At 42.5% G+C, this 21928-nt stretch overlaps 1 protein-coding gene across 4 annotated transcripts in view; it reads left to right on the top strand.

The window, feature by feature from the left end:
* Positions 1–21928, top strand: part of sdccag8 (SHH signaling and ciliogenesis regulator sdccag8) — a 327951-nt gene that overhangs the window by 9015 nt on the left and 297008 nt on the right. For all 4 annotated transcript variants that reach the window (XM_080200751.1, XM_080200752.1, XM_080200753.1 and 1 more), the window contains exons 4-7: positions 2003–2113; positions 14837–14962; positions 18349–18513; positions 20168–20232. In XM_080200751.1, coding sequence (XP_080056877.1) covers positions 2003–2113; positions 14837–14962; positions 18349–18513; positions 20168–20232 — 467 coding nt within the window. The remainder of the gene's footprint in view (positions 1–2002; positions 2114–14836; positions 14963–18348; positions 18514–20167; positions 20233–21928) is intronic.

Genomic DNA, 21928 nt, shown 5'->3' on the forward strand with positions numbered 1-21928 from the left:
TTGATAGCACCAGTACCAGCAATGGGTCCCCCATGTGGTTAGCATTAGTACTGATTTAGTGTTGGGATATTCTTTAGTTGTATGACAAAATTGTTCTGTGATAAATCCAATCATGAATGAACAGTGGTGCAGTTGCACCTTGCGCTTGAGCACCTACAATATCCAGGTGAATGTTCGTATTTGACTGGATTTATGATTAGGAGAAATTAATTCCCATTTTCAGTCTCTGCTTTTCACTCTGTGAACAGCTCTCCACTCCTGACCTAGTCAGCTGTGGGTTGATTGATTCCTGATATCCATTTATAAGTCGTGCCTTTCACAATGCTGGATTAATCATATTTAAAGGGAATGATATTTATCCTGCCACCACTGTAAGAATACAGCTGACTACAAGGTGTAAATTAGTTATAGTCAAAAGAGGGCAATAGATGATTACTTGAACAAAAACAATAGACAGGGGAATGGCACTAAGTCATGATGCGTGTTTGGAGAGCCTGGATAGACATGATGGGCCAATTGACCCATTTCTGCGCCGTAACAATTCTTTGTCATTTATATCTACTGTATAATATTTGGTAAAAATTGGACCTTGTTAATGAGAGTACACATGACTTTTGCAATTAAATATAAATACATGCCACAATTAGTATCTTACTGAAATGCTTTTATAAACTTCCACTTGGCTTTCTGCATCTGAGATAATGGGGGTGATTTTTCCAGCCCACTGTGCTGCTAAAGTGGTGCAGCAGGCCGGGAGACCCAAGCAGAGGCCATTTAGCAGGCTCTCCGTTGGGTGCCATGGCCTCCATGAGTCAGCGGCCACTGGATTTCCGGCGCTGTCAGCTCCGTGCCAGAAATCAGCGCAAAGCTGTATAAATTATGGTAATGAGGATTACCTTACAATCAGCGGGCCCGGGACTGAAGTCTCTGGGCCCACTACAGTCTCCACCACCCCCCCTGCCAGGAGTGGTTCATTTCTCATTTGCGGGGAGTTAGCGGCCCAATCATGGTGGAGTGAAGAGGGGCTATTGAAACCCCTGCAGAAGGTTGGAGGTAAGGGGGATGCCCCCTGGGCATTGCCAGCTTGATAGTGCCAGCCTGGCCCCCTGGCACTGCTTAAACAGCAAAGTACAATATCCAAAGTGGCATCTTGGCTGGGGGGAGGTGGGAATCAGGAGCTTGGAATGGCCGGGGGGTGTGGGAGAAGATCAAGGCAGGATGAGGTCAGACACGTTTGGAGGGGCCAGCAATCAGGGCGGGGGGGTGGTTGAGGATGGGGTGGGGGGATCTGTGTGCCAGCAATGCAGGGTCACGGGGCTGGCCAGCGATTGGGAGGCCGGAAGTGCTGATACTGCGCATGTGCCAATCTCTGCAATGACAGATCAGCATGCACAGTGACCTGCTCAGTGCTATGCTGCTGGTCTCTCCAGTGGGAATAGGCCCAACCCACAGATTTTTTAATGAGATTCACACTAGCGCACTCTGCAATGCACAGAGTGTGGGAGATTCATTTTGCAAATTCCACTGAAAAAAAAAGTGGGACTTATTCCAGTTTTTACACAAATTCAGCACTCAATTTTTTTGGGAGAATCCCACCCTATGATCTGCTTATTACTTAACAGTGACTGGCTATGCTGAGACATTAGGACTTATTTCAAGTTGCAAGAGAATACAGACAAGATGAGAATAGTCAGAATAACTGAACTGTCTTCATACAGAAAACTGTATTGAATTTAGGAGTTGATACATTTCAGACTGATTATATTGTTACAACAATATTGTACAACTGATGTATTGTCTGTACCTTTTATTGTGACCTTGAGAAGGGGGCATGTTTATGATGTACAATGCAAATTATTTAGGAATCTTTTATTGGTGACTAAACAAATTTAAATCAACATCAGACTTTGCAGGAATTGAGAAAATAAACGATTTAACTCATAATGTGAATCATGAATATATGTATATATTTTTAAAGATTTGACTTTTTTTTCATATATAGAGATCAAAAAATGATTCTGATTGTTCCCCATCTATTGAAGACCTTGTACCTATTATTAATGACCAGTCAGAATATATCCAACATTTGGAGGCAGAAGTCAATCTTTTCAAGGTTGGTTGCATGCATACTTATTCTTCAAATTAATTATTTCTTGAGGTGGTTGGGGGAGGGACCTAGCCTGTGAACTTCGAAAATTTTAGCATCTTTGTCTTGGAACAAAGGGGGAGAAAGGCTATCAAATAAGTAGGAATGTGATGGTGAAGTTAAGATTAGATCAACCATAATCTTATTGAATGGCCAGGTGGCTTACCCCTACTCCTAATTCATACATTTATATGTTCATATGTTTTCTTAAATAGGGTACTCCGAGAATTGCTTGTAGCTAATATCCTGTATATCTATTCTCATTTTGTGACCTGGAAGTCCCACTAAAGGAGTAATTAGCCGTTCTTGCTTCTCAGCCTTTTGGCTAAGATCAAGTGTAGTGTTGATATGTTGCACTTGGTTGAAGTCATTGGGTTACATTTCAGCTTCATTTGAAGCAATTTTTTAAAGCGGCATAAGAACATAAGAAATAGGAGCAGGAGTAGGCCATCTGGCCCTTCGAGCCTGCCCCGCCATTCAATAAGATCATGGCTGATCTGTCGTGGCTCAGTTCCACTTTCCCGCCCTCTCCCCATAACCCTTAATCCCCTCTCTTATCAAAAACCCATCAACCCGCTTCTTAAAAATATTTAGCGAGGCAGCCTCCACCACTTCAACGGGCAGAGAATTCCAGAGATTCACCACCCTTTGAGTGAAGAAGTTCCTCCTCAACTCCGTTCTGAACTGCCCCCCCTTTATCTTGAGGCTGTGCCCCCTAGTCCTACTGTCTTTTTTGAGCGGGAAGAGTCTTTCCACCTCTATCCTATCCATCCCATTCATCATCTTATACGTCTCAATGAGATCTCCCCTCATTCTTCTAAACTCTAATGAGTACAAGCCTAGTTTATTCAGCCTCTCCTCATAGCTCAACCCCCTCAACTCCGGTATCAGCCTAGTAAACCTCCTCTGCACTCCCTCCAAGGCCAAAATATCCTTGCGCAGGTGCGGCGCCCAAAACTGCACACAGTACTCCAGCTGCGGCCTCACCAATGCCCTATACAGCTGCAGCAAGACCTCCCTACTTTTATATTCAATCCCCCTCGCTATGAAGGCCAGCATCCCATTCGCCTTCCTGACCACCTGCTGCACCTGCAGGCTGGGTTTTTGCGACTCATGCACAAGGACCCCGAGGTCCCTCTGCACCGTCGCCTGCTGCAGTTTTTCGCCACGTAAGTAATAGTCCTTCCTACCATTCTTCCTACCAAAGTGGACCACCTCACACTTGCCAACATTAAATTCCATTTGCCATTTCCTGGCCCATTCGCCCAGCCTATCTAGATCCTTCTGCAGACTCTCCACACCCTCCGCACAATTTGCCTTTCCCCCAATCTTGGTGTCATCAGCAAATTTCGACACCCTACACTCGGTTCCCTCCTCCAGATCATCTATATAAATGGTAAATAGCTGAGGCCCCAGCACCGACCCCTGGGGCACTCCACTAGTCACCAACCGCCAATCCGAATAGCACCCATTGACCCCCACTCTCTGCCTCCTATTTGACAACCAATCCTCTATCCACGCTAACACCCTACCCCCAACTCCATGTCCTCTGACCTTCTGCAGTAACCTCTTGTGAGGTACCTTATCAAACGCCTTCTGAAAATCCAGAAAGACCACATCCACCGGCTCTCCTCTATCCACCGCCCTAGACACATCCTCATAGAACTCCAGTAAATTTGTCAGACACGACTTCCCTTTAATGAAACCGTGTTGCGTCTGCTCTATCAAGCAATTCCCTTCAAGATGCCTCGCAATTTCCTCCTTAATGACGGATTCTAACATTTTACCTACCACAGACGTTAAACTAACCGGCCTGTAATTCCCCGCCTTTTGCCTGGCACCCTTCTTAAACAACGGCGTAACATTAGCCGTTTTCCAATCCTCCGGCACTTCCCCGGAATCCAGCGACGTCTGGAAAATAACCACCAAGGCATCCACTATCACCTCCGCCATTTCTTTCAGAACCCTCGGATGCATTCCATCCGGTCCTGGGGACTTGTCCACAATCAGCCCCTCCAGTCTGTCGCGCACCACCTCTCTAGTAACAGTAATGTCATTAAGACCCTCCAGTCCTACCACCTTTCCATCGCTAACACCCGGCAAATTATTCACGTCCTCCTCCGTGAAGACAGAAACAAAAAAGTTATTCAAGACCTTAGCCATATCCCCATCCCCTACCACTAGGTCCCCTTTCTCATCCGCTAAGGGACCAACGTTCACCCTAGCCAGCCTCTTCCTTTTTATATATTTATAAAAACTCTTGCTATCCTTTTTTATATTAAGTGCTAGCCCAGCTTCATAGCTTCTTCTACCCTCCTTTATCAACTTTTTTGTCAATCTTTGTTGACATTTAAACCTTTCCCAATCCTCTTCTCGCCCACTGCTCTTAGCTACTCTAAATTCCTCCGCTTTTAATTTAACACTTTCCTTCACCTCCTTCGTTATCCACGGCTTATTACCTCTCTTCCTACTGTCCTTTTTGACCATCGGAATAAATTTCTGCTGAGCACCAAGAAAGATCTCCTTAAAGATCCTCCACTGCTCCTCAGCAGACCTACCTTCCAACGCACTCCCCCAGTCCACATTCGCCAATTCTTCTCTCATCCTACCATACTCCCCTCTATTCAAACAAAGGACACGTGTCCGGGAACCCACTTTCTCCTCCTCCATCTGCAACAGAAACTCCACCATACAATGATCACTCTCTCCAAGAGGATCCTTCACCTCAAGGTCCCTAATTCTACCCGCCTCATTACATAGCACCAGATCCAAGATAGCTCGCTCCCTCGTCGGCTCCAACACACACTGTTCCAGGAAACTATCCCGGCAGCATTCCAAGAACTCCTCCTCGAGCCCACCTCGTCCAACATGGGTCGACCAATCAATATGCAGATTGAAATCCCCCATAACTACTGCCGTCCCATTCCTGCACGCCGCACTTATTTGCGCGTTAACAGCCCGCCCCACCTCCAGATCATTATTCGGGGGCCTATAGACGACACCCACCAGCGTCTTCCTCCCTTTGCTGTTCCTAATCTCCACCCACAACGATTCCACTTTCTGCTCTTTGGCTCCGATATCATCCCTTGCTACCACCTTGATGCTGTCCTTAATCAGCAGAGCTACGCCACCCCCTCTTTCCTCCTGCCTATCCTTCCTAAACACTTGATAGCCCTGTACATTCATCTCCCAGTCCCTGTCACCTTGCAGCCACGTCTCTGTAATGGCCACCAGATCGTATCCATTTGTGTCGATCTGCGCCACCAGCTCATCCACTTTATTCCGAATGCTTCGTGCATTCAGATAAAGCGCTTTCATCCCAGCCTTCTTCTGGACCCTATTTGCCGTAACGCCACCACTTGGGACATCCTCAGCCTCTTCCCTTACCTGTACCCTATCCTTAACTGTAGACCTCCTAACATCACCTACCCTCGCACCCTCCCCCCCCCTAAATAGTTTAAAGCCCTGTCTACAGTTCTCTTTACTCGATTCGCCAGCACTCTGGTCCCAGCACGATTCAGACCAACCCCATCCTGCCCGAACAAGTCCCACCTACCCCAATACTGGTGCCAATGCCCCATAAATTCGATCCCATTCCTCCCACACCAATCTCTGAGCCACCCATTCACTTCCTTTATCCTGTCAACCCTACGCCCGTCTGCACTCGGTTCAGGCAGTAGCCCAGAGAAGACCACCTTGTCGGTTCTACTTTTTAATTCCATTCCCAGCTTCTCATACTCCCTCCCCAGATCCTCAGTCCGCACTTTGCCTACGTCGCTGGCACCCACATGTACCACCACAACTGGGTTCTCACCCTCCCACTCCAGATTCCTCTGCAGCCCATCTCTGCCTTTTGGCTAAGATGCAAATTAGATCAAGCCTTGGAGATGGAGCTACACCTACTCCAATCAGCTTGGATCATGTAGGTCAAGCCCAAGACAGGAGGTGAGAGCCCTATCTTGTCAGCTTGGATCGGGAATGTCCCAACTTGTTGGGACTCTGAATTGGCTTTAATTTGACTTGATTGGATTGGAATAAAGTTTAACAATAATTAAAAAAACTAGCCATTCTTGACTGTATAAGATGAAAGGATTTTATGAATAAATAAAGGCCATTAGACTCAAAAACCCCAAATGGATAATACCTCAGCAGAAATGGTAACTTGTAATTATATAAAATCTTTAACATAGAAAACTTTCCAAGGTACTTTGCAGAAGGGCAAGGTGAAATATAAAGTAATGAACCATGGTACACAGGTTATAACTAAGACTGCAAGACTGGCCAAAAATAGAGAGGAATAATAACATGAGCAGCACTTTAAATAACAGTTATGACAAAATTAAGATTTTTAAAGACTGTATTAGATCATTGGTTTGGTTTCTTTATTGCTGGTTATAATTAGCACATTATTGGTTATTGTTAGCTGTTGATGTAAGTGCTTGCTTAGTACTTTTAAATTGGAGTTGCTTCATCCTGATTAATGGATAATTCATTCTTTTTAATTGAGTATCTGACATTGAATTATCGGAAGTGGAAGGCAATTTCTGAGCTGGCAGGCTGAAGTCAATTAATATTTATTATACATTTGGACTCTGTCAAACAAAGGGGAATTCAGGATGCTAATATCTCTAAGTCTTGGGTTCCACTCTTGTTTTCTCATCAACAGAAGGTTAAAGCAAAGTTTGCAGGGGATGGGGTTGCTTAGGAAATAATCAGTGATGCTGAACCCAATCACAAAATCTATTGCAATACTACAAATAAAAGGTCATTTGAACAATTGATGTCACACTATTTGAACAGAATCATGATCCTGCTTCAAAACTGAGCCCAATACATTGAGGATTATTTCTGTTGTATGCTAGAAACAGAAACATCTCAAAACAAACTCCTTTAATTTGAGAGAACCCATTCTGCTCTGGTAATCACAATGGGGAGAGGTGGTGGGGTGGCGTTGTTAGTTAAGGAGCACATCACAGCAGTGCAGAGGGAGGACAATATGGAGGAGTTAGGAATTGAGTCACTGTGGGTGGAGTTGAGGAATAGGAAGGGAGTGATTACTATGCTAGGAATGTACCAAAGGCCACCCAACAGTCCAAGGGCAGTGGAAGAAGGCATTTGTAAAGACATTTTAGATCGGTGCAGAAAGAATAGGGTGGTTGTAGTGGGAGATTTTAATCTTCCTGGAGTGGATTGGAAGGTGCCTAGAGCTGGGGGTTCGGGTGGGGAGGAATTTGTAAAATGTGTGCTGGAAGGGTCCTTGGAGCAGTACGTAACTAGCCCGACTAGGGAGGGGGCTATACTGGATTTAGTTTTGGGCAATGAGCCGGGTCAGGTGGTTGAGGTTGCAGTAGGTGAACATGTGGCTAACAGTGACCACAAGTCTGTCTACTTTAGGATAAAAATGGAAAAGGATGAGTGCCGTCCGAAGGCGAGCTATAGCCGGATTAGGAAGGAGCTGAAGGACACTGGGAGAGGTTGTTAGTGGGCAAGTCCACGGTTGGCAAGTGGGAGGCTTTCAAAAGAGGAAGGATGGGAAAGGCAGGATTAGAGAGCCATGGATTACAGGATATGTTGAGGACTTGGTCAGGAAGAAGAGAGAGGCATATGTTAGGTCTAAGCAACTGGGAACAGAGAGAGCACTGGAGGAATATAGAGACAGCAGGAGGGAGCTCAAAAGGGGAGTTAGAAGGGCGAAAAGGGGGCATGAAATGGCTTTGGCTGATAGGATTAAGGAAAATCCAAAGGCATTTTACTCTTATATTAGGAGCAAGAGGGTGGTTAGAGGGAAAATAGGTCCTCTTAGGGACAAAGAAGGGAAACTATGTATTGAGTCTGAGGGAATGGGGGAGATCCTGAATGAATACTTTGCGTCGGTATTCACGAAGGAGAGGGGCTTGGTGTCTTGTAATGTCATGGAGGGAGCTGCAGACCAGTTGAAGGAAATATCCAGTACGAGGGAGGAAGTGTTAGGGTTTTTAGGTAGCATAAAAACTGATAAAGCTCCGGGGCCTGATGGCATTTATCCCAGGCTGCTTAGGGAGGTGAGAGATGAAATTGCTGGGCCTCTGACGCAAATCTTTGTCTCTTCTTTGGACACAGGTGAGGTCCCAGAGGACTGGAGGATAGCTAATGTGGTACCGCTGTTTAAAAGGGGCAGTAGGGATAACCCTGGTAATTATAGGCCAGTGAGTTTGACATCGGTGCTAGGAAAATTGTTGGAAAAAATTCTTAGGGATAGGATGTATAAGCATTTGGAGCATTGCGATCTGATTAGGGATACGCAGCATGGCTTTGTTCAGGGGAGGTCTTGCCTTATGAATCTGGTAGAATTTTTTGAGGAGGTGACAAAAACGGTTGACAATGGGCGAGACGTTGATGTCATCTATATGGATTTCAGTAAGGCATTTGACAAAGTCCCTCACGATAGGCTAGTAGACAAGGTTAAGGCACATGGGATACAGGGACAGGTATCTAGATGGATTGAAAACTGGCTAGGCAACAGGATGTGGATATGCCGGTGTTGGACTGGGGTAAACACACTAAAAATTCTGACAACACTGGGTTTAAGTCCAACCAATTTATTTGATAGTAAACTCACTAGCTTTCGAGGTTACCCCCTTCGTCAGGTGAATGGAGAGTTCTGGCCTCTGACAGAGCATATAAAGCACAGACTCTTCATTCACCTGACGAAGGGGGTAACCTCGAAAGCTAGTGAGTTTACTATCAAATAAATTGGTTGGACTTAAACCTGGTGTTGTCAGACTTTTTACTAGGCAACAGGAGACAGAGTAGTAGTGGAAGGGTCCTTTTCTAGCTGGAGGTCTGTCACCAGTGGTGTGCAGCAGGGCTCAATACTGGGACCTCTTCTCTTCGTAATATATATAAATGACTTGGAAGAGGGCGTACGTGGTGTGATCAGCAAGTTTGCAGATGACACCAAGATGGCAGGATTGGCGGATAGCGAGGAGGATTGTCAGGTGACACAGCAGGCTATAGATAGGCTGGTATATTGGGCAGATAGATGGCAGATGGAATTTAATCCTGACAAATGCGAGGTGATGCATTTTGGAAGGAATAATGCAGGGAGGAGTTACATGATAAAAGGTAGACCAATTAAGAGTATAGAAATGCAGAGGGACCTGGGAGTGCAAGTGCACAAGTCTCTGAAGGTGGCAACCCAGGTGGAGAAGGTTGCGAAGAAAGCTTATGGAATGCTAGCCTTTATAGGAAGGGGTATAGGGTATAAGAGCTGGCGTCTAATGCTTCAGTTGTACAGAACGTTGGTTAGACCGCATTTGGAGTACTGCGTCCAGTTCTGGTCACCTTACTACCAGAAGGACGTGGAGACCCTGGAGAGAGTGCAGACGAGGTTTACCAGGATGCTGCCTGTTATGGAAGGACTGGGTTATGAGGAAAGATTGGGTAAACTGGTGCTCTTCTCCTTAGAAAGACGGAGATTAAGGGGGAATCTGATAGAGGTGTATAAAATAACGAAGGGTATAGATAGAGTCAACAGTGGCAGGCTTTTTCCTAGATTGGAGACAAATATCACGAGGGGACACGAGCAAAGGGTGAGGGGGGAGAAGTATAATTTGGATACTAGAGGGAGGTTTTTCACACAGAGGGTCGTGGGGGTATGGAATGCACTGCCAAGTAAGGTGGTGGAGGCAGGCACGCTGGACTTGTTTAAGGTTTACTTAGATAGGCACATGAATGAAACAGGGATGGAGGGTTATAGGAGATGGTTTTAAAAAGGGTCAGAGCCTCGGGACGATACTGGAAATCTAATGCTACATGTCAATGTCTTGTGTCTTTTAATCTGCAGGTGTGTCGGTCCATCTTGTTGTCTAACAAGGAGCATGCACACGGTGGGTCGTGCGTGGGCTGCTTTTGGATGTTTCGAGAGTGGCCTAGTACTTCGCGTCATTGTGTGTGCTTAAAATTGGACCAGCAGATGGGCACCACAACAGCTCAGTGACTATCACTGCTAGCTGTGCAGATACATGGATTTGGGCCAGTGTCTGTGGGAGTTTGTGCATTCTTCCTGAGGTTGCGTGGGTTTCCTCCGGGTGCTCCGGTTTCCTTCCACACCCCAAAGATGTGCTCTTAGGCTGATTTGGTGTAACAAATTGTCCCTAAACTATTCTCCCCTGAATCTGGTTACAATAGGGGTACCATACGCATACACACGGGTCAAGGTAGGTGTAGGGAAATGCTTTGTTGGGATGGCGGCATGGGCTTGTTGGGCCGAAGAACCTGTTTCCTGTGCTGGGTTGTTCTTTGTTCTTTGTTCTTTGGTATGCCCATTCTTTGCATTAATTTGAAAATCAAAATTTCTTTTGTTTCAGTAATTTCTTGAAAATGTCAACACAAATGGGGATGGATTGTGCTTCCTTGTGCAAATGTTCTATAGGGCTATTTATAGCATTTCAGTGTCTTGAGTACAATGGTGATGCTTTTTGTTTGGCTAACTACATTTTGAATTGTTATATTTCATGGCGTATCTCTACTTTGAGGATGATATTTGCATTTAGGCCATATGGCTGCATGTTCTTAATATTTTGCCATTCTTCTGATAAAGGCAGTTTAGGCCTTTTTTTAGTTCTATCCCTTTCTTCTGAACTTCTTATTTCCCTGGGGACCTCTGCGGTATATAAATTTAGCATTGATTTTGTTTAAATGATAAAGCTATTAGAACTACCATTCTTTTTAAGGTAATTTATTATCCAATTTGCAGCAACCTTTTCTGCCTATTTATTGCATGTGCAGTGTAAGAATTGTACGAATTATATTTGCAACAGGTCATGCATGATTAATATTTTAAATTCCTGAGATTAGATTACAAGTTGTCATATGACTGAAGAAAGCCCATGTTTGAAAAAGATGGCCTGGCTTTTCTCCACTTTACAGAAGCTGTGTGATGTTGCCAGGGAGGCTGTGATGTGGTGACAGGTTATTGGCTGAGTTCCAGTTCTGAATCCTCTAGTATCAGTGAGGACAATTTCCTGATTTCCTGCTACATGTACATAGAATCCCTACAGTGCAGATGGAGGCCATTTGGCCTATCGAGTCTGCACAAACCTCAATCCCACCCAGGCTTTATTCCCATAACCCTTATTTACCCTGCTATTCCCCCTGATACCAGGGTCAATTTAGCATGGCCAATCAACCTAACCCGCGTATCTTTGGACAGTGGGAGAAAACCGGAGCACCTGGAGGAAACCCACGCAGACACAGAGAATGTGCAAACACCACACAGAGAGTCATCCTAGGCCAGAATTGAACCTGGCTCCCTAGCACTGTGAGGCAGCAGTGCTAACTACTCTGCCACCGTGCCGTCCCTTCGGGGGCAGGAGAAGGGAGAAAGTTTGCAGGGGACCTGTAGCCTTACTTTATAACTAGCTTGATCTTTGTTTTTGTCTCCTATTACAGAAATATTTAAATTATATTGTTTAACACAAGTCTGATTTAATTTGCTTCTATAAAATCTGTTATTTGATTAAATGCTATAATTACATCGTACATTTTATTGGGAAATATTACATTTCTGGTGGATATGGCATATTGTATACTCAGAAAATATGTCCAAACATGACCAAAGTTATAAATCCAATGTGATAGTTTTTTCCAGTTATATGTACATTATTATCTGGTGTAATCAGTGAGACCTTATCATGCATCCACTACTTTGCAATATATAAAAATATTGCAGAATAACACTACATTGCTAACTTGAAAATGAGCCATCCATTCCAATTGAGTGGGATCCAGAACATTATTGTCCTTTAAAATATCAACAGGAGGGCCAAGAGCCCAGATATCCATTAGAATAGTGAAACATCTAAGCCCCAGGGAAAACGTTGCTTGATTGACAGCTCTGGATCTCCGATTCCTTTTGTCAAATGCACAATGTTTATTTACACAAGATAAAGAGATTCTATGAGCTTGCAGTTTCTGCTTGCACTTTCAAAAACTTTTAACCAAAAATTGTTCAGTATTGAGGGTGTAGTGAGAAGTCTAACTGTCAACAGATGCTCTCTGGCCAATATATTTTAAAATTTGGCTAATATATTTCAAGCTAGAAATGTTGGAAATTATGTTGAGTTCAAAAATTAATCTTGAATTGAGTTTGATTTGATTTATTATTGTCGCATATATTAGTATATAATGAAAAGTATTGTTTCTTGCACGCTATACAGACAAAGTGTATCCTATATAGAGAAGGAAACGAGAGAGTGCAGAATGTTGTGTCACAGTCATAGCCAGGGTGTAGAGAAAGTTCAACTTTATGTGAGTTAGGTCCATTCAAAAGACTGGTGGCAGCAGGGAAGAAGCTGTTCTTGAGTTGGTTGATACGTGTCCTCAGATTTTTTTTTACCTTTCTCTCAATGGAAATAGGTGCAAGAAAGTATGTCCGGGGTGCGCAGGTCCTTAGTTATGTTTGCTGCTTTTTTAAAGTTTAAAGTCTATTTATTAGTCACAAGTAGTCTTACATTAACACTGCAATGAAGTTACTGTGAAAATCCCCTAATCACCACATTCCAGCATCTGTTCAGGTACAATGAGGGAGAATTCAGCCTGGCCAGTGCACCTAACCAGCACGTTTTTTGGACTGTGTGAGGAAACCAGAGGAAACCCAGGCAGACACAGGAAGAACGTGCAGACTCCGCATAGACAGTGACCCAAGCCACGAATCAAACCCACATCCCTTGCACTGTGAGGCAGCAGTGCTAACCACTGTGGGCCCACCGCTCCCCCGTGCTGCCATGGCAGCAGGAAGTGTAGAAAATCTCAAAGGGTGGGAGGCTGGGTTGAGTGATGGACTGGGTTTTGCTATTGACCCTTTGTAATTTCTTGCGGTCTTGGACAGAGCAGGAGCCATACCAAGTGTTATACAACCAGAAAGAATGCTTTCCACGTACATCTGTAGACGTTGATGAGAGTCATAGTGGACATGCCAAATTTCCTTAGTCTTCTGAAAAAGCAGAGGCATTGGTGGGCTTTCTTAACTATAGTGTCAGCATGGAGGATCCAGAACAGGTTGTTGGTGATCTGGTCACTTAAAATCCTGAAGCTCTCAACCATTTCTATTTCATCCCCATTGATGTAGAGAGGAGCACGTCCTCCACTATACTTCCTGAAGTCAATGACTATCTCCTTCGTTTTGATGATATTAAGGGAGAGATTATTGTCGTCGCACCAGTTCACCAGATGCTCTATCTCTTTCCTGTACTTCATCCTGTCATGTTTGAGATACAACCCACTATAGTGGTGTCATCCACAAACGTGAAAATCAAATTGGAGGAGAAATTGGCTTCACATTTATAGGTGTATAAGGAATATAGTAGGGGGCTGAGGACACAGCCTTGAGAGGCACCGGTGTTGAGGATGATCCTGGCAACGGTGTTGTTTCCTATCCTTACTGATTGTGGTGTGTGGGTTAGGAAGTTCAGGATCCAGTCACAGAGGGAAGAGCTGAGCCCCAGGCTGCGGTGTTTGGAATAATGATGTTGAAGGCTGAGCTATAATCAATTAATAGGAGTCTAACATGAGTGTCTTTGTCATCCAGGTATTCAATGTTACATATGAAATAAAATACTTCTCTGAAATTCTAACTAGCAGTGTTTAATGATTTGAAAAGGGTTTACACAATCTAGTCACTGTAACTTCATATAGTAACTATTTACTGTACTTAAGATTGGCATTTCCAAGGGTATAACATGTACGATAATTTCAAAAGGCATTTGGAATATTTATCAATCAAAATTAAAAATAAATAAACAGTATGATAAAGTTTTGCCCTTTAAGAAGCAAATAAATTTAAAAGCCATGTTCAATATTTAGGCCTATTACCATAATCCATTAAATTACAGATTAGTATCAAAAGATCTTCTTTCCACACTTTGTAATATTAAATCATCAATGGCTGCAGCAATTCGGAAACATAATATTGTAACCCTAACAGTGTTGCTATTGAGTAGCAACTTGGGCATTTTAATCTTTTTTTTCAGATTTATCATGTCAAAACAGACTTGGGCATTTTAATCACTTTGCTTTCTTCACATTTGTCATGTCAAAACAGATATGTTTTTGCAAGAAAACATTTATTTGCATCTAGAAAATATATTGTATTCAGAACTTTAAAATTGATCATCTGATTTCTTATGCAAGACAAAAGCAGATGGAAAGATTATGCATGATAAATTTAGATATAATTAAGTGTGATTTTTCGAACAGGAAGTGTGCGTGTTAATAATTGTATAACTCGTTGCATCACATGGTAATTGATGCATATGATGTGAAATCAATTTTCATATTGATTTAATTGTCTGATGAAGTTTTAATGTGTTGGCATGTAAAATAAGTAGAGAGAGATACTGCAGCAGGATATGTTTAAAAATTGCCATGAAGAATTTTTTAAATTTTTTTATTAATTTGGGTTCTTGGGTGATTTATTATGATGTAATATTTTAACATATGCAGACTTGATGGCACATTTCAAAATTCAATTTCAAATTGGAGACAAATTACACAATTTCAAATTATTTTAAAAGATTCTAATATAAAACATCATGATGATTAATTACATTAAAGCTGAGTGGGAGAAAGCTATTACTGTACTTTGCATTGTGCCCTTCCAGTTTTTCTATATATTCCTCACACACTATATTTTTTAACTGATCAATTCAGGAGGAGCTCTCAAGTGTGAAACAGCGGGTACAGGTTGTTGTGATTGAAAATGAAAAGCTTCACGAAGAACTGAGATCAAGAACTGTTCGGGCTACTTTGAATGAACCATCTGTCTGTCCCTTTTCAGTAAGTCTGAATTTCCCAATAGGATGCAGAAATCAAATGACATCTTTTGTACTAAATTTAATGTAAAAGTCACCTTACTCTTTGGTGAACCATGAAAAGTGATGATACAAATGAGAGTTTCACGACACAGAAATTTGTAGTTTGCAAAATTTCATATGCTCTGTACTCAGAAAATGGCAGAAATAAGAGTTGTCATTGTTCCTTGCATAGTTTGTATGAATACTTGCATATTATTCTAAGAATTTAGTTTTTGAATTCCACAATGGCCTGATAGATTGCACGATGCTGAAACTTTCTAACCAAATGAATTTCTGAACTCAACCAGGTCATCTGAATTGGGTTCTCTGTTTCACTCACACTTGGCAGTTAAAAAAAATTGTTTGCATTGTTTGTGTGTTGGGTTGAAGGTACAATAATAGTACACGATACATTGGGATCCCAGGATGCAACAAAAAGGAAAAGACTGCGCAAGGATTGAAACCCCCTTACCAGAAGGTAGCTTATTCAGTGCTGCTTCCTTAGAAAGGGAGTCACTTATGCCCCTTTCTAAGAATGTGAAGGATATTTGCATGCAAAATTCAACTGTTCATCTGGCCTATTTTAATATTTCACCAATAACTTTATAATAAATTAATACCAAATGAATTATTTTGAACAAAATTAAAAAATAATTGTGTTTGCAAATTAATTTAGTTAGAATTTGATATTTATGAATGCTTAAATAGAATACATTAACTCTATTGTACCTATACAAGGAGATCATAGCTAAGCAGGCATCAGGGCTGGGATTCTCCCAAAAAAGACTAAGTGCCCAAAGAGTGGAGAAAACGGGAAATTTTCCCACCCTTTTTTGGGACGTACTTAGCTGAATGAATCTCCGACATTCTGTGAATCAGAGTGCCTCAGAGGAATTCATGCCAATAAGGGAGGGCAAGGCCTAATCCCTCCTGAGAGGCCAGTATCAGCATCTGACCGTCCATTGCACAAGTAGTGATGTCAGTGGGGAGACTGCTGCCCATTGCCAGCCTCCTGATCACTGGCCCTCCGAAATTTCCAATCGCTGACCCCTCGTTCCGTCGCCCACATATCGCGTTGCAGAGTGGCAGCGGGTCCCCCACCAACAATAGGCACGGTCCAAGGGGCACTCCCCCCTGCTCCCAGGGGCCTCAATAGCCTCTGTCCCCACTAGCGGGGTGAGAATGCCTGTTCCATGTTAGTGGGGAGCAGTGTAAACCCTGCTGGCAGGGAACTTCTCCCGGCAGAGGGGCAAACACTAGCAGGCTCAGAGACTAATGCCTAGGCTCACTAATTAGCATATTGAAATTTCAATTTCACTCTAATCAGATCTGTGTCGATTTCCGGCATGAAGCTGATTATGCAAAAAAAAAGGGCCTGGGAGACTTGTATTCAGCAGGATACTGGTCATGAGTCCAGCTAAAGTCTCCTGGCCCTCGCGAGTTCGCTGAGTCTTCTGGCCCACTGCACTATTCGAGCAGTGCAGCGAGCTGGGAGAATCTTGGCCCAAATTTTTTTTTCATGAGAGTTGGATGACCATGAGGACATTGGGTGGACACTTGAGGGAAATAAACTTACCTGTCAGATAGACTGGGGAAGTGGGACTGACTGGATTGCTCTATTGAAAGCTGACATGAACTCAGTGCATCAGTGTCTCTTTTTGTACCGTAATGATTCTCTGCGTTGCTTTGTAGTACGATGTAATGGATATTTTATAAGAAAGCAAAATTTATCTTAGAAAGTAACCTCCAGAATTAATAATAGTCATAGAGGTTTACAGCATGGAAACAGGCCCTTCAGCCCAACTTGTCCATGCCGCCCTTTTCTTTAAAGCCCCTAAACTAATCTCAATTGCCAGCATTTGGGCCATATCCCTTTATACCCATCATGCCCATGTAACTATTTAACTGCTTTTTAGAAGATAAAATTGTACCCATTTCTACTACTACCTCTGGCAGCTTGTTCCAGATGCTCACCACCCTTTCTATGAAAAAATTGCCCCTCTGCTCACTTTTGTGTCTCTTCCCTCTCACCTTTAACCTATGCTCTCTAGTTTTAGACTACCCTACCTTTGGAAAGCGATATTGACCATCTACCTTGTCTATGCCCCTCATTATTTTATGGACCTCTATAATGTCACCCCTCAGCCTCCTATGTTCCAGAGAAAAAAGTCCCAGTCTATTCAGCCTCTCCTTATAACTCAATCCATCAAATCCCGGTAGCATCCTGGTAAATCTTTTCTGCACTCTTTCTAGTTTAATAATATCCTTTCTATAACAGGGTGACCAGAATTGCACACAGTATTCCAAGTGTGGCCTTACCAATGTCTTGTACAACTTCAACAAGTTGTCCCAACTCCTGTATTCAATGTTCTGACCAATGAAACCAAGCATGCTGAATGCCGCCTTTACCTCTCTGTCCACCTGTGACTCCACTTTCAAGGAGCTATGAACATGTACCCCTAGATCTCTTTGTTCTATAACTCTCCCCAATGCCCTACCATTAACTGAGTAAATCCTGCTCTGGTTCAATCTACCAAAATGCATCACCTCGCATTTGCCAATAGGTTCTGAATCTTTTCAGAGGCCTGTACTTGAAATTGAGGTTTAGATTATTTTGCATTTTTGTATTTCTCTGCATATTGATGATGCAAGTCCTGTGATATTCTGACTATCTTTAATCCTAAATTCTAGTGTCTGTGCATATTCCAGAATGTTATAATTATTATGGGTGCACATTAAATTTATTTGGAATTCTCGAGAGTGGATTCACTATATATGAGACCTTTACCATATACTTGGCCTACTGTGTCCCCATTTTGTACCATTATAATGCTGTGGTGCTCTTTTAAAATCCTAAAACTTTTGTTGTTTCCTTGAAAGAGCTATTCAGCTGGTTTTAGTTCCCCATTCTTTCTCTGTAACCCTGTAATTTTGCCTCCCGGCCCAAGTATATATCCAATTCCCATTTTAAAGTCACGAATGAATCTGTTTCTGCTACCTTTTCAGGCTGTATTCCAGATCATAAAAGCATGCTACATTAAAAATAATCTAATCTCTTGTACCAATTACCTTAAATCTGTGCCATCTGGTTACCAACTCTCCTACCAGTAGAAACATCTCCTCCTTATTTATTCTAACAAATCTTTTCATAACTTAGAACACCTCTATTCAACCTTCTCTTAACTATCCCTTCTCAAAGGAGATCATTCCCAACTTGTCTAGCCTCCCCCATAACTGAATTCCCTGGTCATTCTGGTAAATCACTGTACTCTCTCCAAGGCCTTGGTTTCCTTCCAAAAGCCTAGACGGAATATATGTTAACATATATTTTCTTAAAGTCTTGTAATTCCCATCTTTGATCTTTCCCAGCCAAAATCACAAGACTCTTGCCCAGTGGGCCCAAAGACTGTCACAACAGTGGAAGCATTGGAGTCAGCCTCACCAGTGAAAGACCTGAATCAGTCATGTTTTACTTCAATGCAATCAGAGAGCAAAACAGTTACAGAAGAAATTAAAAAATTGCAGCTAGAAGTGGTGAGTACAGTTTGTGTCCATATGTATGAAGCATAAGCTTCAAATACTGTCGGTCTAACATAATAACTTAAAATACTGGAAATATGCATTTGATCAGTCAGAATCTGAAAGGAGAGAAAAATAAGTTACTGATTTTAGGTTGTGAACCTTTCTTTGGAATTAGAGAAATGGAGATTCTTTCTAACGTAGGGTCAAATACCCAAAATTTTAACTCTCATTTCCTCTTTGTTACAGAAAGGTTCAGTGGATTGAGTTCTGGGATGAGAGGTTTGTTCTAAGCAATATTGAGTGGAATGGTCCTACACTTTCTGGAGCGGACTCATTGAATCCTAAAAAATTCTGAGAGAGATTGACACAGCCAATGCAGAGGGGCTTCTGAACAATCTAGAATTGGTGACCATACTTTTAAGGAAGGGGTCAGCCATTTAGGACTGAGATAAAGAGAAATTTTTTCACTAAGAGGGTTGTGAATCCTTGGGATTCTCTACTCAGAGGTTGAGAGCTAGTCAGTCAGTATGTTCAAGGCTGAAATTGATCGATTTTTGGACTCTAAGGAAAATGAAAGATTTACAGATTGGACAAGGAAGTGGTTTTGAGGTCAATGGTCAACTATGACCATATTGAATGGTGAAGCAGGGGCAAGGCGTTTTACGGCCTAATCCTGTTTCTGGTGTCGTATATTCATATGTTAACTAATTTGCCGTGTATTTTCTGTTTGTTTCTCAAACATTAAAGATTTAAACAATATAAATAAAATTTTATGTTTAATATTCAGATATTTTTGGATTTGATTAATAGATGTTGTTCATCCTGGATCAAGTGTGATAGAAAAGCATCAGGATTGAAAATCAAAATGAAAAGCAAGCACTATTGGACATGAGTTGGCAATCCCTGTTTTCTGAACTTAGTACATTGTGCCATTTCCAATTGTAAATAGTCCAGCCTCTAGATCAATATTAATTCTGATGCACCAATGCTCAGTAATTGTCATTTACACAAGAAATAGGAGCAGGGGTAGACTATATACCCACTGAACCTGCTCTGCCATTCAATACGATCATGACTGATCTTGCACTTCAACTCCACTTAAAGGTTTTAACATTTCTTGTAGGGTGGTGATGGCGATGGATTTCATGGTCGCTTGGTGGGTAAAGGCAGCGTGAAATGGAGCCTTTTGACAGCAATCTCCAATTTGTTCCCTGTTTTGTGCTGTCAGTTATCTCAACAAGAGTGGCAGCAAGGACACCATAATTAGCCTCAACACCCCTGTGCCAATGAGGGAAAGAATAAATAAGCTGAGGTCATCACTCCTAATTTTTAGATATCCTACTATGACCTCTGTTTGAAAGTGTATTTATGAATCGCTGGACAGGGTTGGATTGAGCTGAACTATGGGAAGCTCTGAGTTTGTGTACTGACTAGCACTTGCTGAATAGACAATATCAATTGAGCAATGAATGAGAGGAAGATAAGTGCCCACGGAACTGTACTTCAGCAGCATTTGATATCTTGACATGGGAGAAAATTGGCAAAAAAATCGTGGATGCCATGATCCCTTTCTCTTAAATTCCATGTTGTAATTGAAGGAATCTTTTGCACCAATGAATAATAATTTGAGGATCTATTTCTATAAATTCCTCATTTTCATTTTCAGAAAAATCTGAACATCCTTTATGAAGGGAAGACTGAAACGCTTGAGGCTCATGTTTCTTTACTAAGGTAATGATATCAGGATAATAATTAATTGCAATAGTATACTCCAGGCTTAAGTTCAATGTTATGAGACCATCACAAATTGGTATTAAAATTAATCAGGCAAAAAATATTTCATGCCAGAAATGCTTATTGATTTGATGATCCCACCATGGCAGATATGGAACTTTGAAATCAATAAAAAATTCAAAGATGTGCAGCTGAGGTGGATTGGTCATGTTAAATGCGTAGAGTTACACGCATAGGATGGAAGTGTGGGTCACAGTAAGATGTGTGATAAATGTATATATGTGTTTTGTGGTGCGTACTGCTCCTTTAAGAATGCAGGACAGGTGACCCCTGGGGGATTAGCTCTTCCCAGTGTGGAATCCAGTTAAACAGTCCAGGATTTGATTGTGGACAGTGCACACTGATAATAAAGACTTTCCAGTGTTTAAGCTTATGAGACCTACTTTGTGGTGGTTCTTGCACGACCCTTTGCTGAAAACATTCATAACAGCTGGTGATGAGGCTGTTTCTCAATCTATGCATTCTGCTGGCATTTTCATTTTGGTGAAGGGAGAGGGGATCAAGCATCGCTCTGGAATTTGTCAGATGGCACTAGAAAGAACCCGAAGTATGGAAACCTCACAAAGAACAGGTAGGAGTGTTTCGACTGCCGTTGCTTCATGTGAGCAGTCCATTCAGGAGGAAGGCAATCCTTGCCTGGGAACTGGCCAAAAACATCTCAGAAAGCAGTCACCAACGGGACTTGGGCTACAGTTGATACAACAGAGTGTGGCTGTTGTGGGTTTTGGTATCTAAGGGTATTTGGACTGTGAGTGGCTGCTGGTGATGGTGGAAGAAGGCTGTCTCAGTAGAAGGCAGCAGAGGAGAGAAGATTTTGGGCCCAGGCTTGTGTGGTGGGAAATATTCTTTTTGGCGGCCCAATTCGGAGTTATAGTTTCCTTCGATGAAGAGGCAGAGAGCTGTGGACCTGATACAGAGCGCTGCAAGCCAATAAGGTGGGTGATGACCTAGTTGTACCTCTGTTCTAAAGTACTATGGGAGTAAGACCTTCACTGTTTCAGGAGGATTGGTACAATCTGCAAAAGTGGCTGAGAAGATGTACCAAGAATTGTGCGATGTTTTAGAAGTGAGTGGTTCAGATTTGATGAGTGCTACCAATTCAAATGGGGGTCCATTGCTCAATTCTTGACAACTCTGAAGATTTTGGCAAAGCATTGCAAGTTCAGAAGTGTAGTCCAGGATGTCTTATGGCAGCACCAACTGGTTTGTAGCCACCTGCCTGAAGCCATCCAGTGGAGGTTATTGGCTGATTGGAATTTAGAATTTTAAGTCCACTTTAAAGACCACAACTTCAATGCAATTGGCTGGCAGAGTAGCAGCGCAGTTGAGTGTCAGCGCTCAGGCGCACGAGGTAGCAGAAGCCCGGCATAGTTCAACTCTGCAAGCAGAACGCTGTCAACGTGGCAGGACAGGCCACAAAATTGAGTCAAATTGCTGGACACGAATCCCAATGTTGCAAGTGCAAGCGAGATAAGCAACTAACCTGCGTTATTCGGATGCTCCTGGTTGCTGAGGGTGAAGTTGAACTGGTCAACAGGCTGGCAGATGCAAACACGAATTTACAAGACATTTTGGAAAAAAAGTATAGATGTCCTTCAAGGAACCTTGGAGAAATGAAAGTTGAATTCTCCAA

This window comes from Carcharhinus amblyrhynchos, chromosome 12, assembly GCF_965287045.1.
Source record: "Carcharhinus amblyrhynchos chromosome 12, sCarAmb.v2.hapA, whole genome shotgun sequence".
Lineage (NCBI taxonomy): Eukaryota > Metazoa > Chordata > Chondrichthyes > Carcharhiniformes > Carcharhinidae > Carcharhinus > Carcharhinus amblyrhynchos.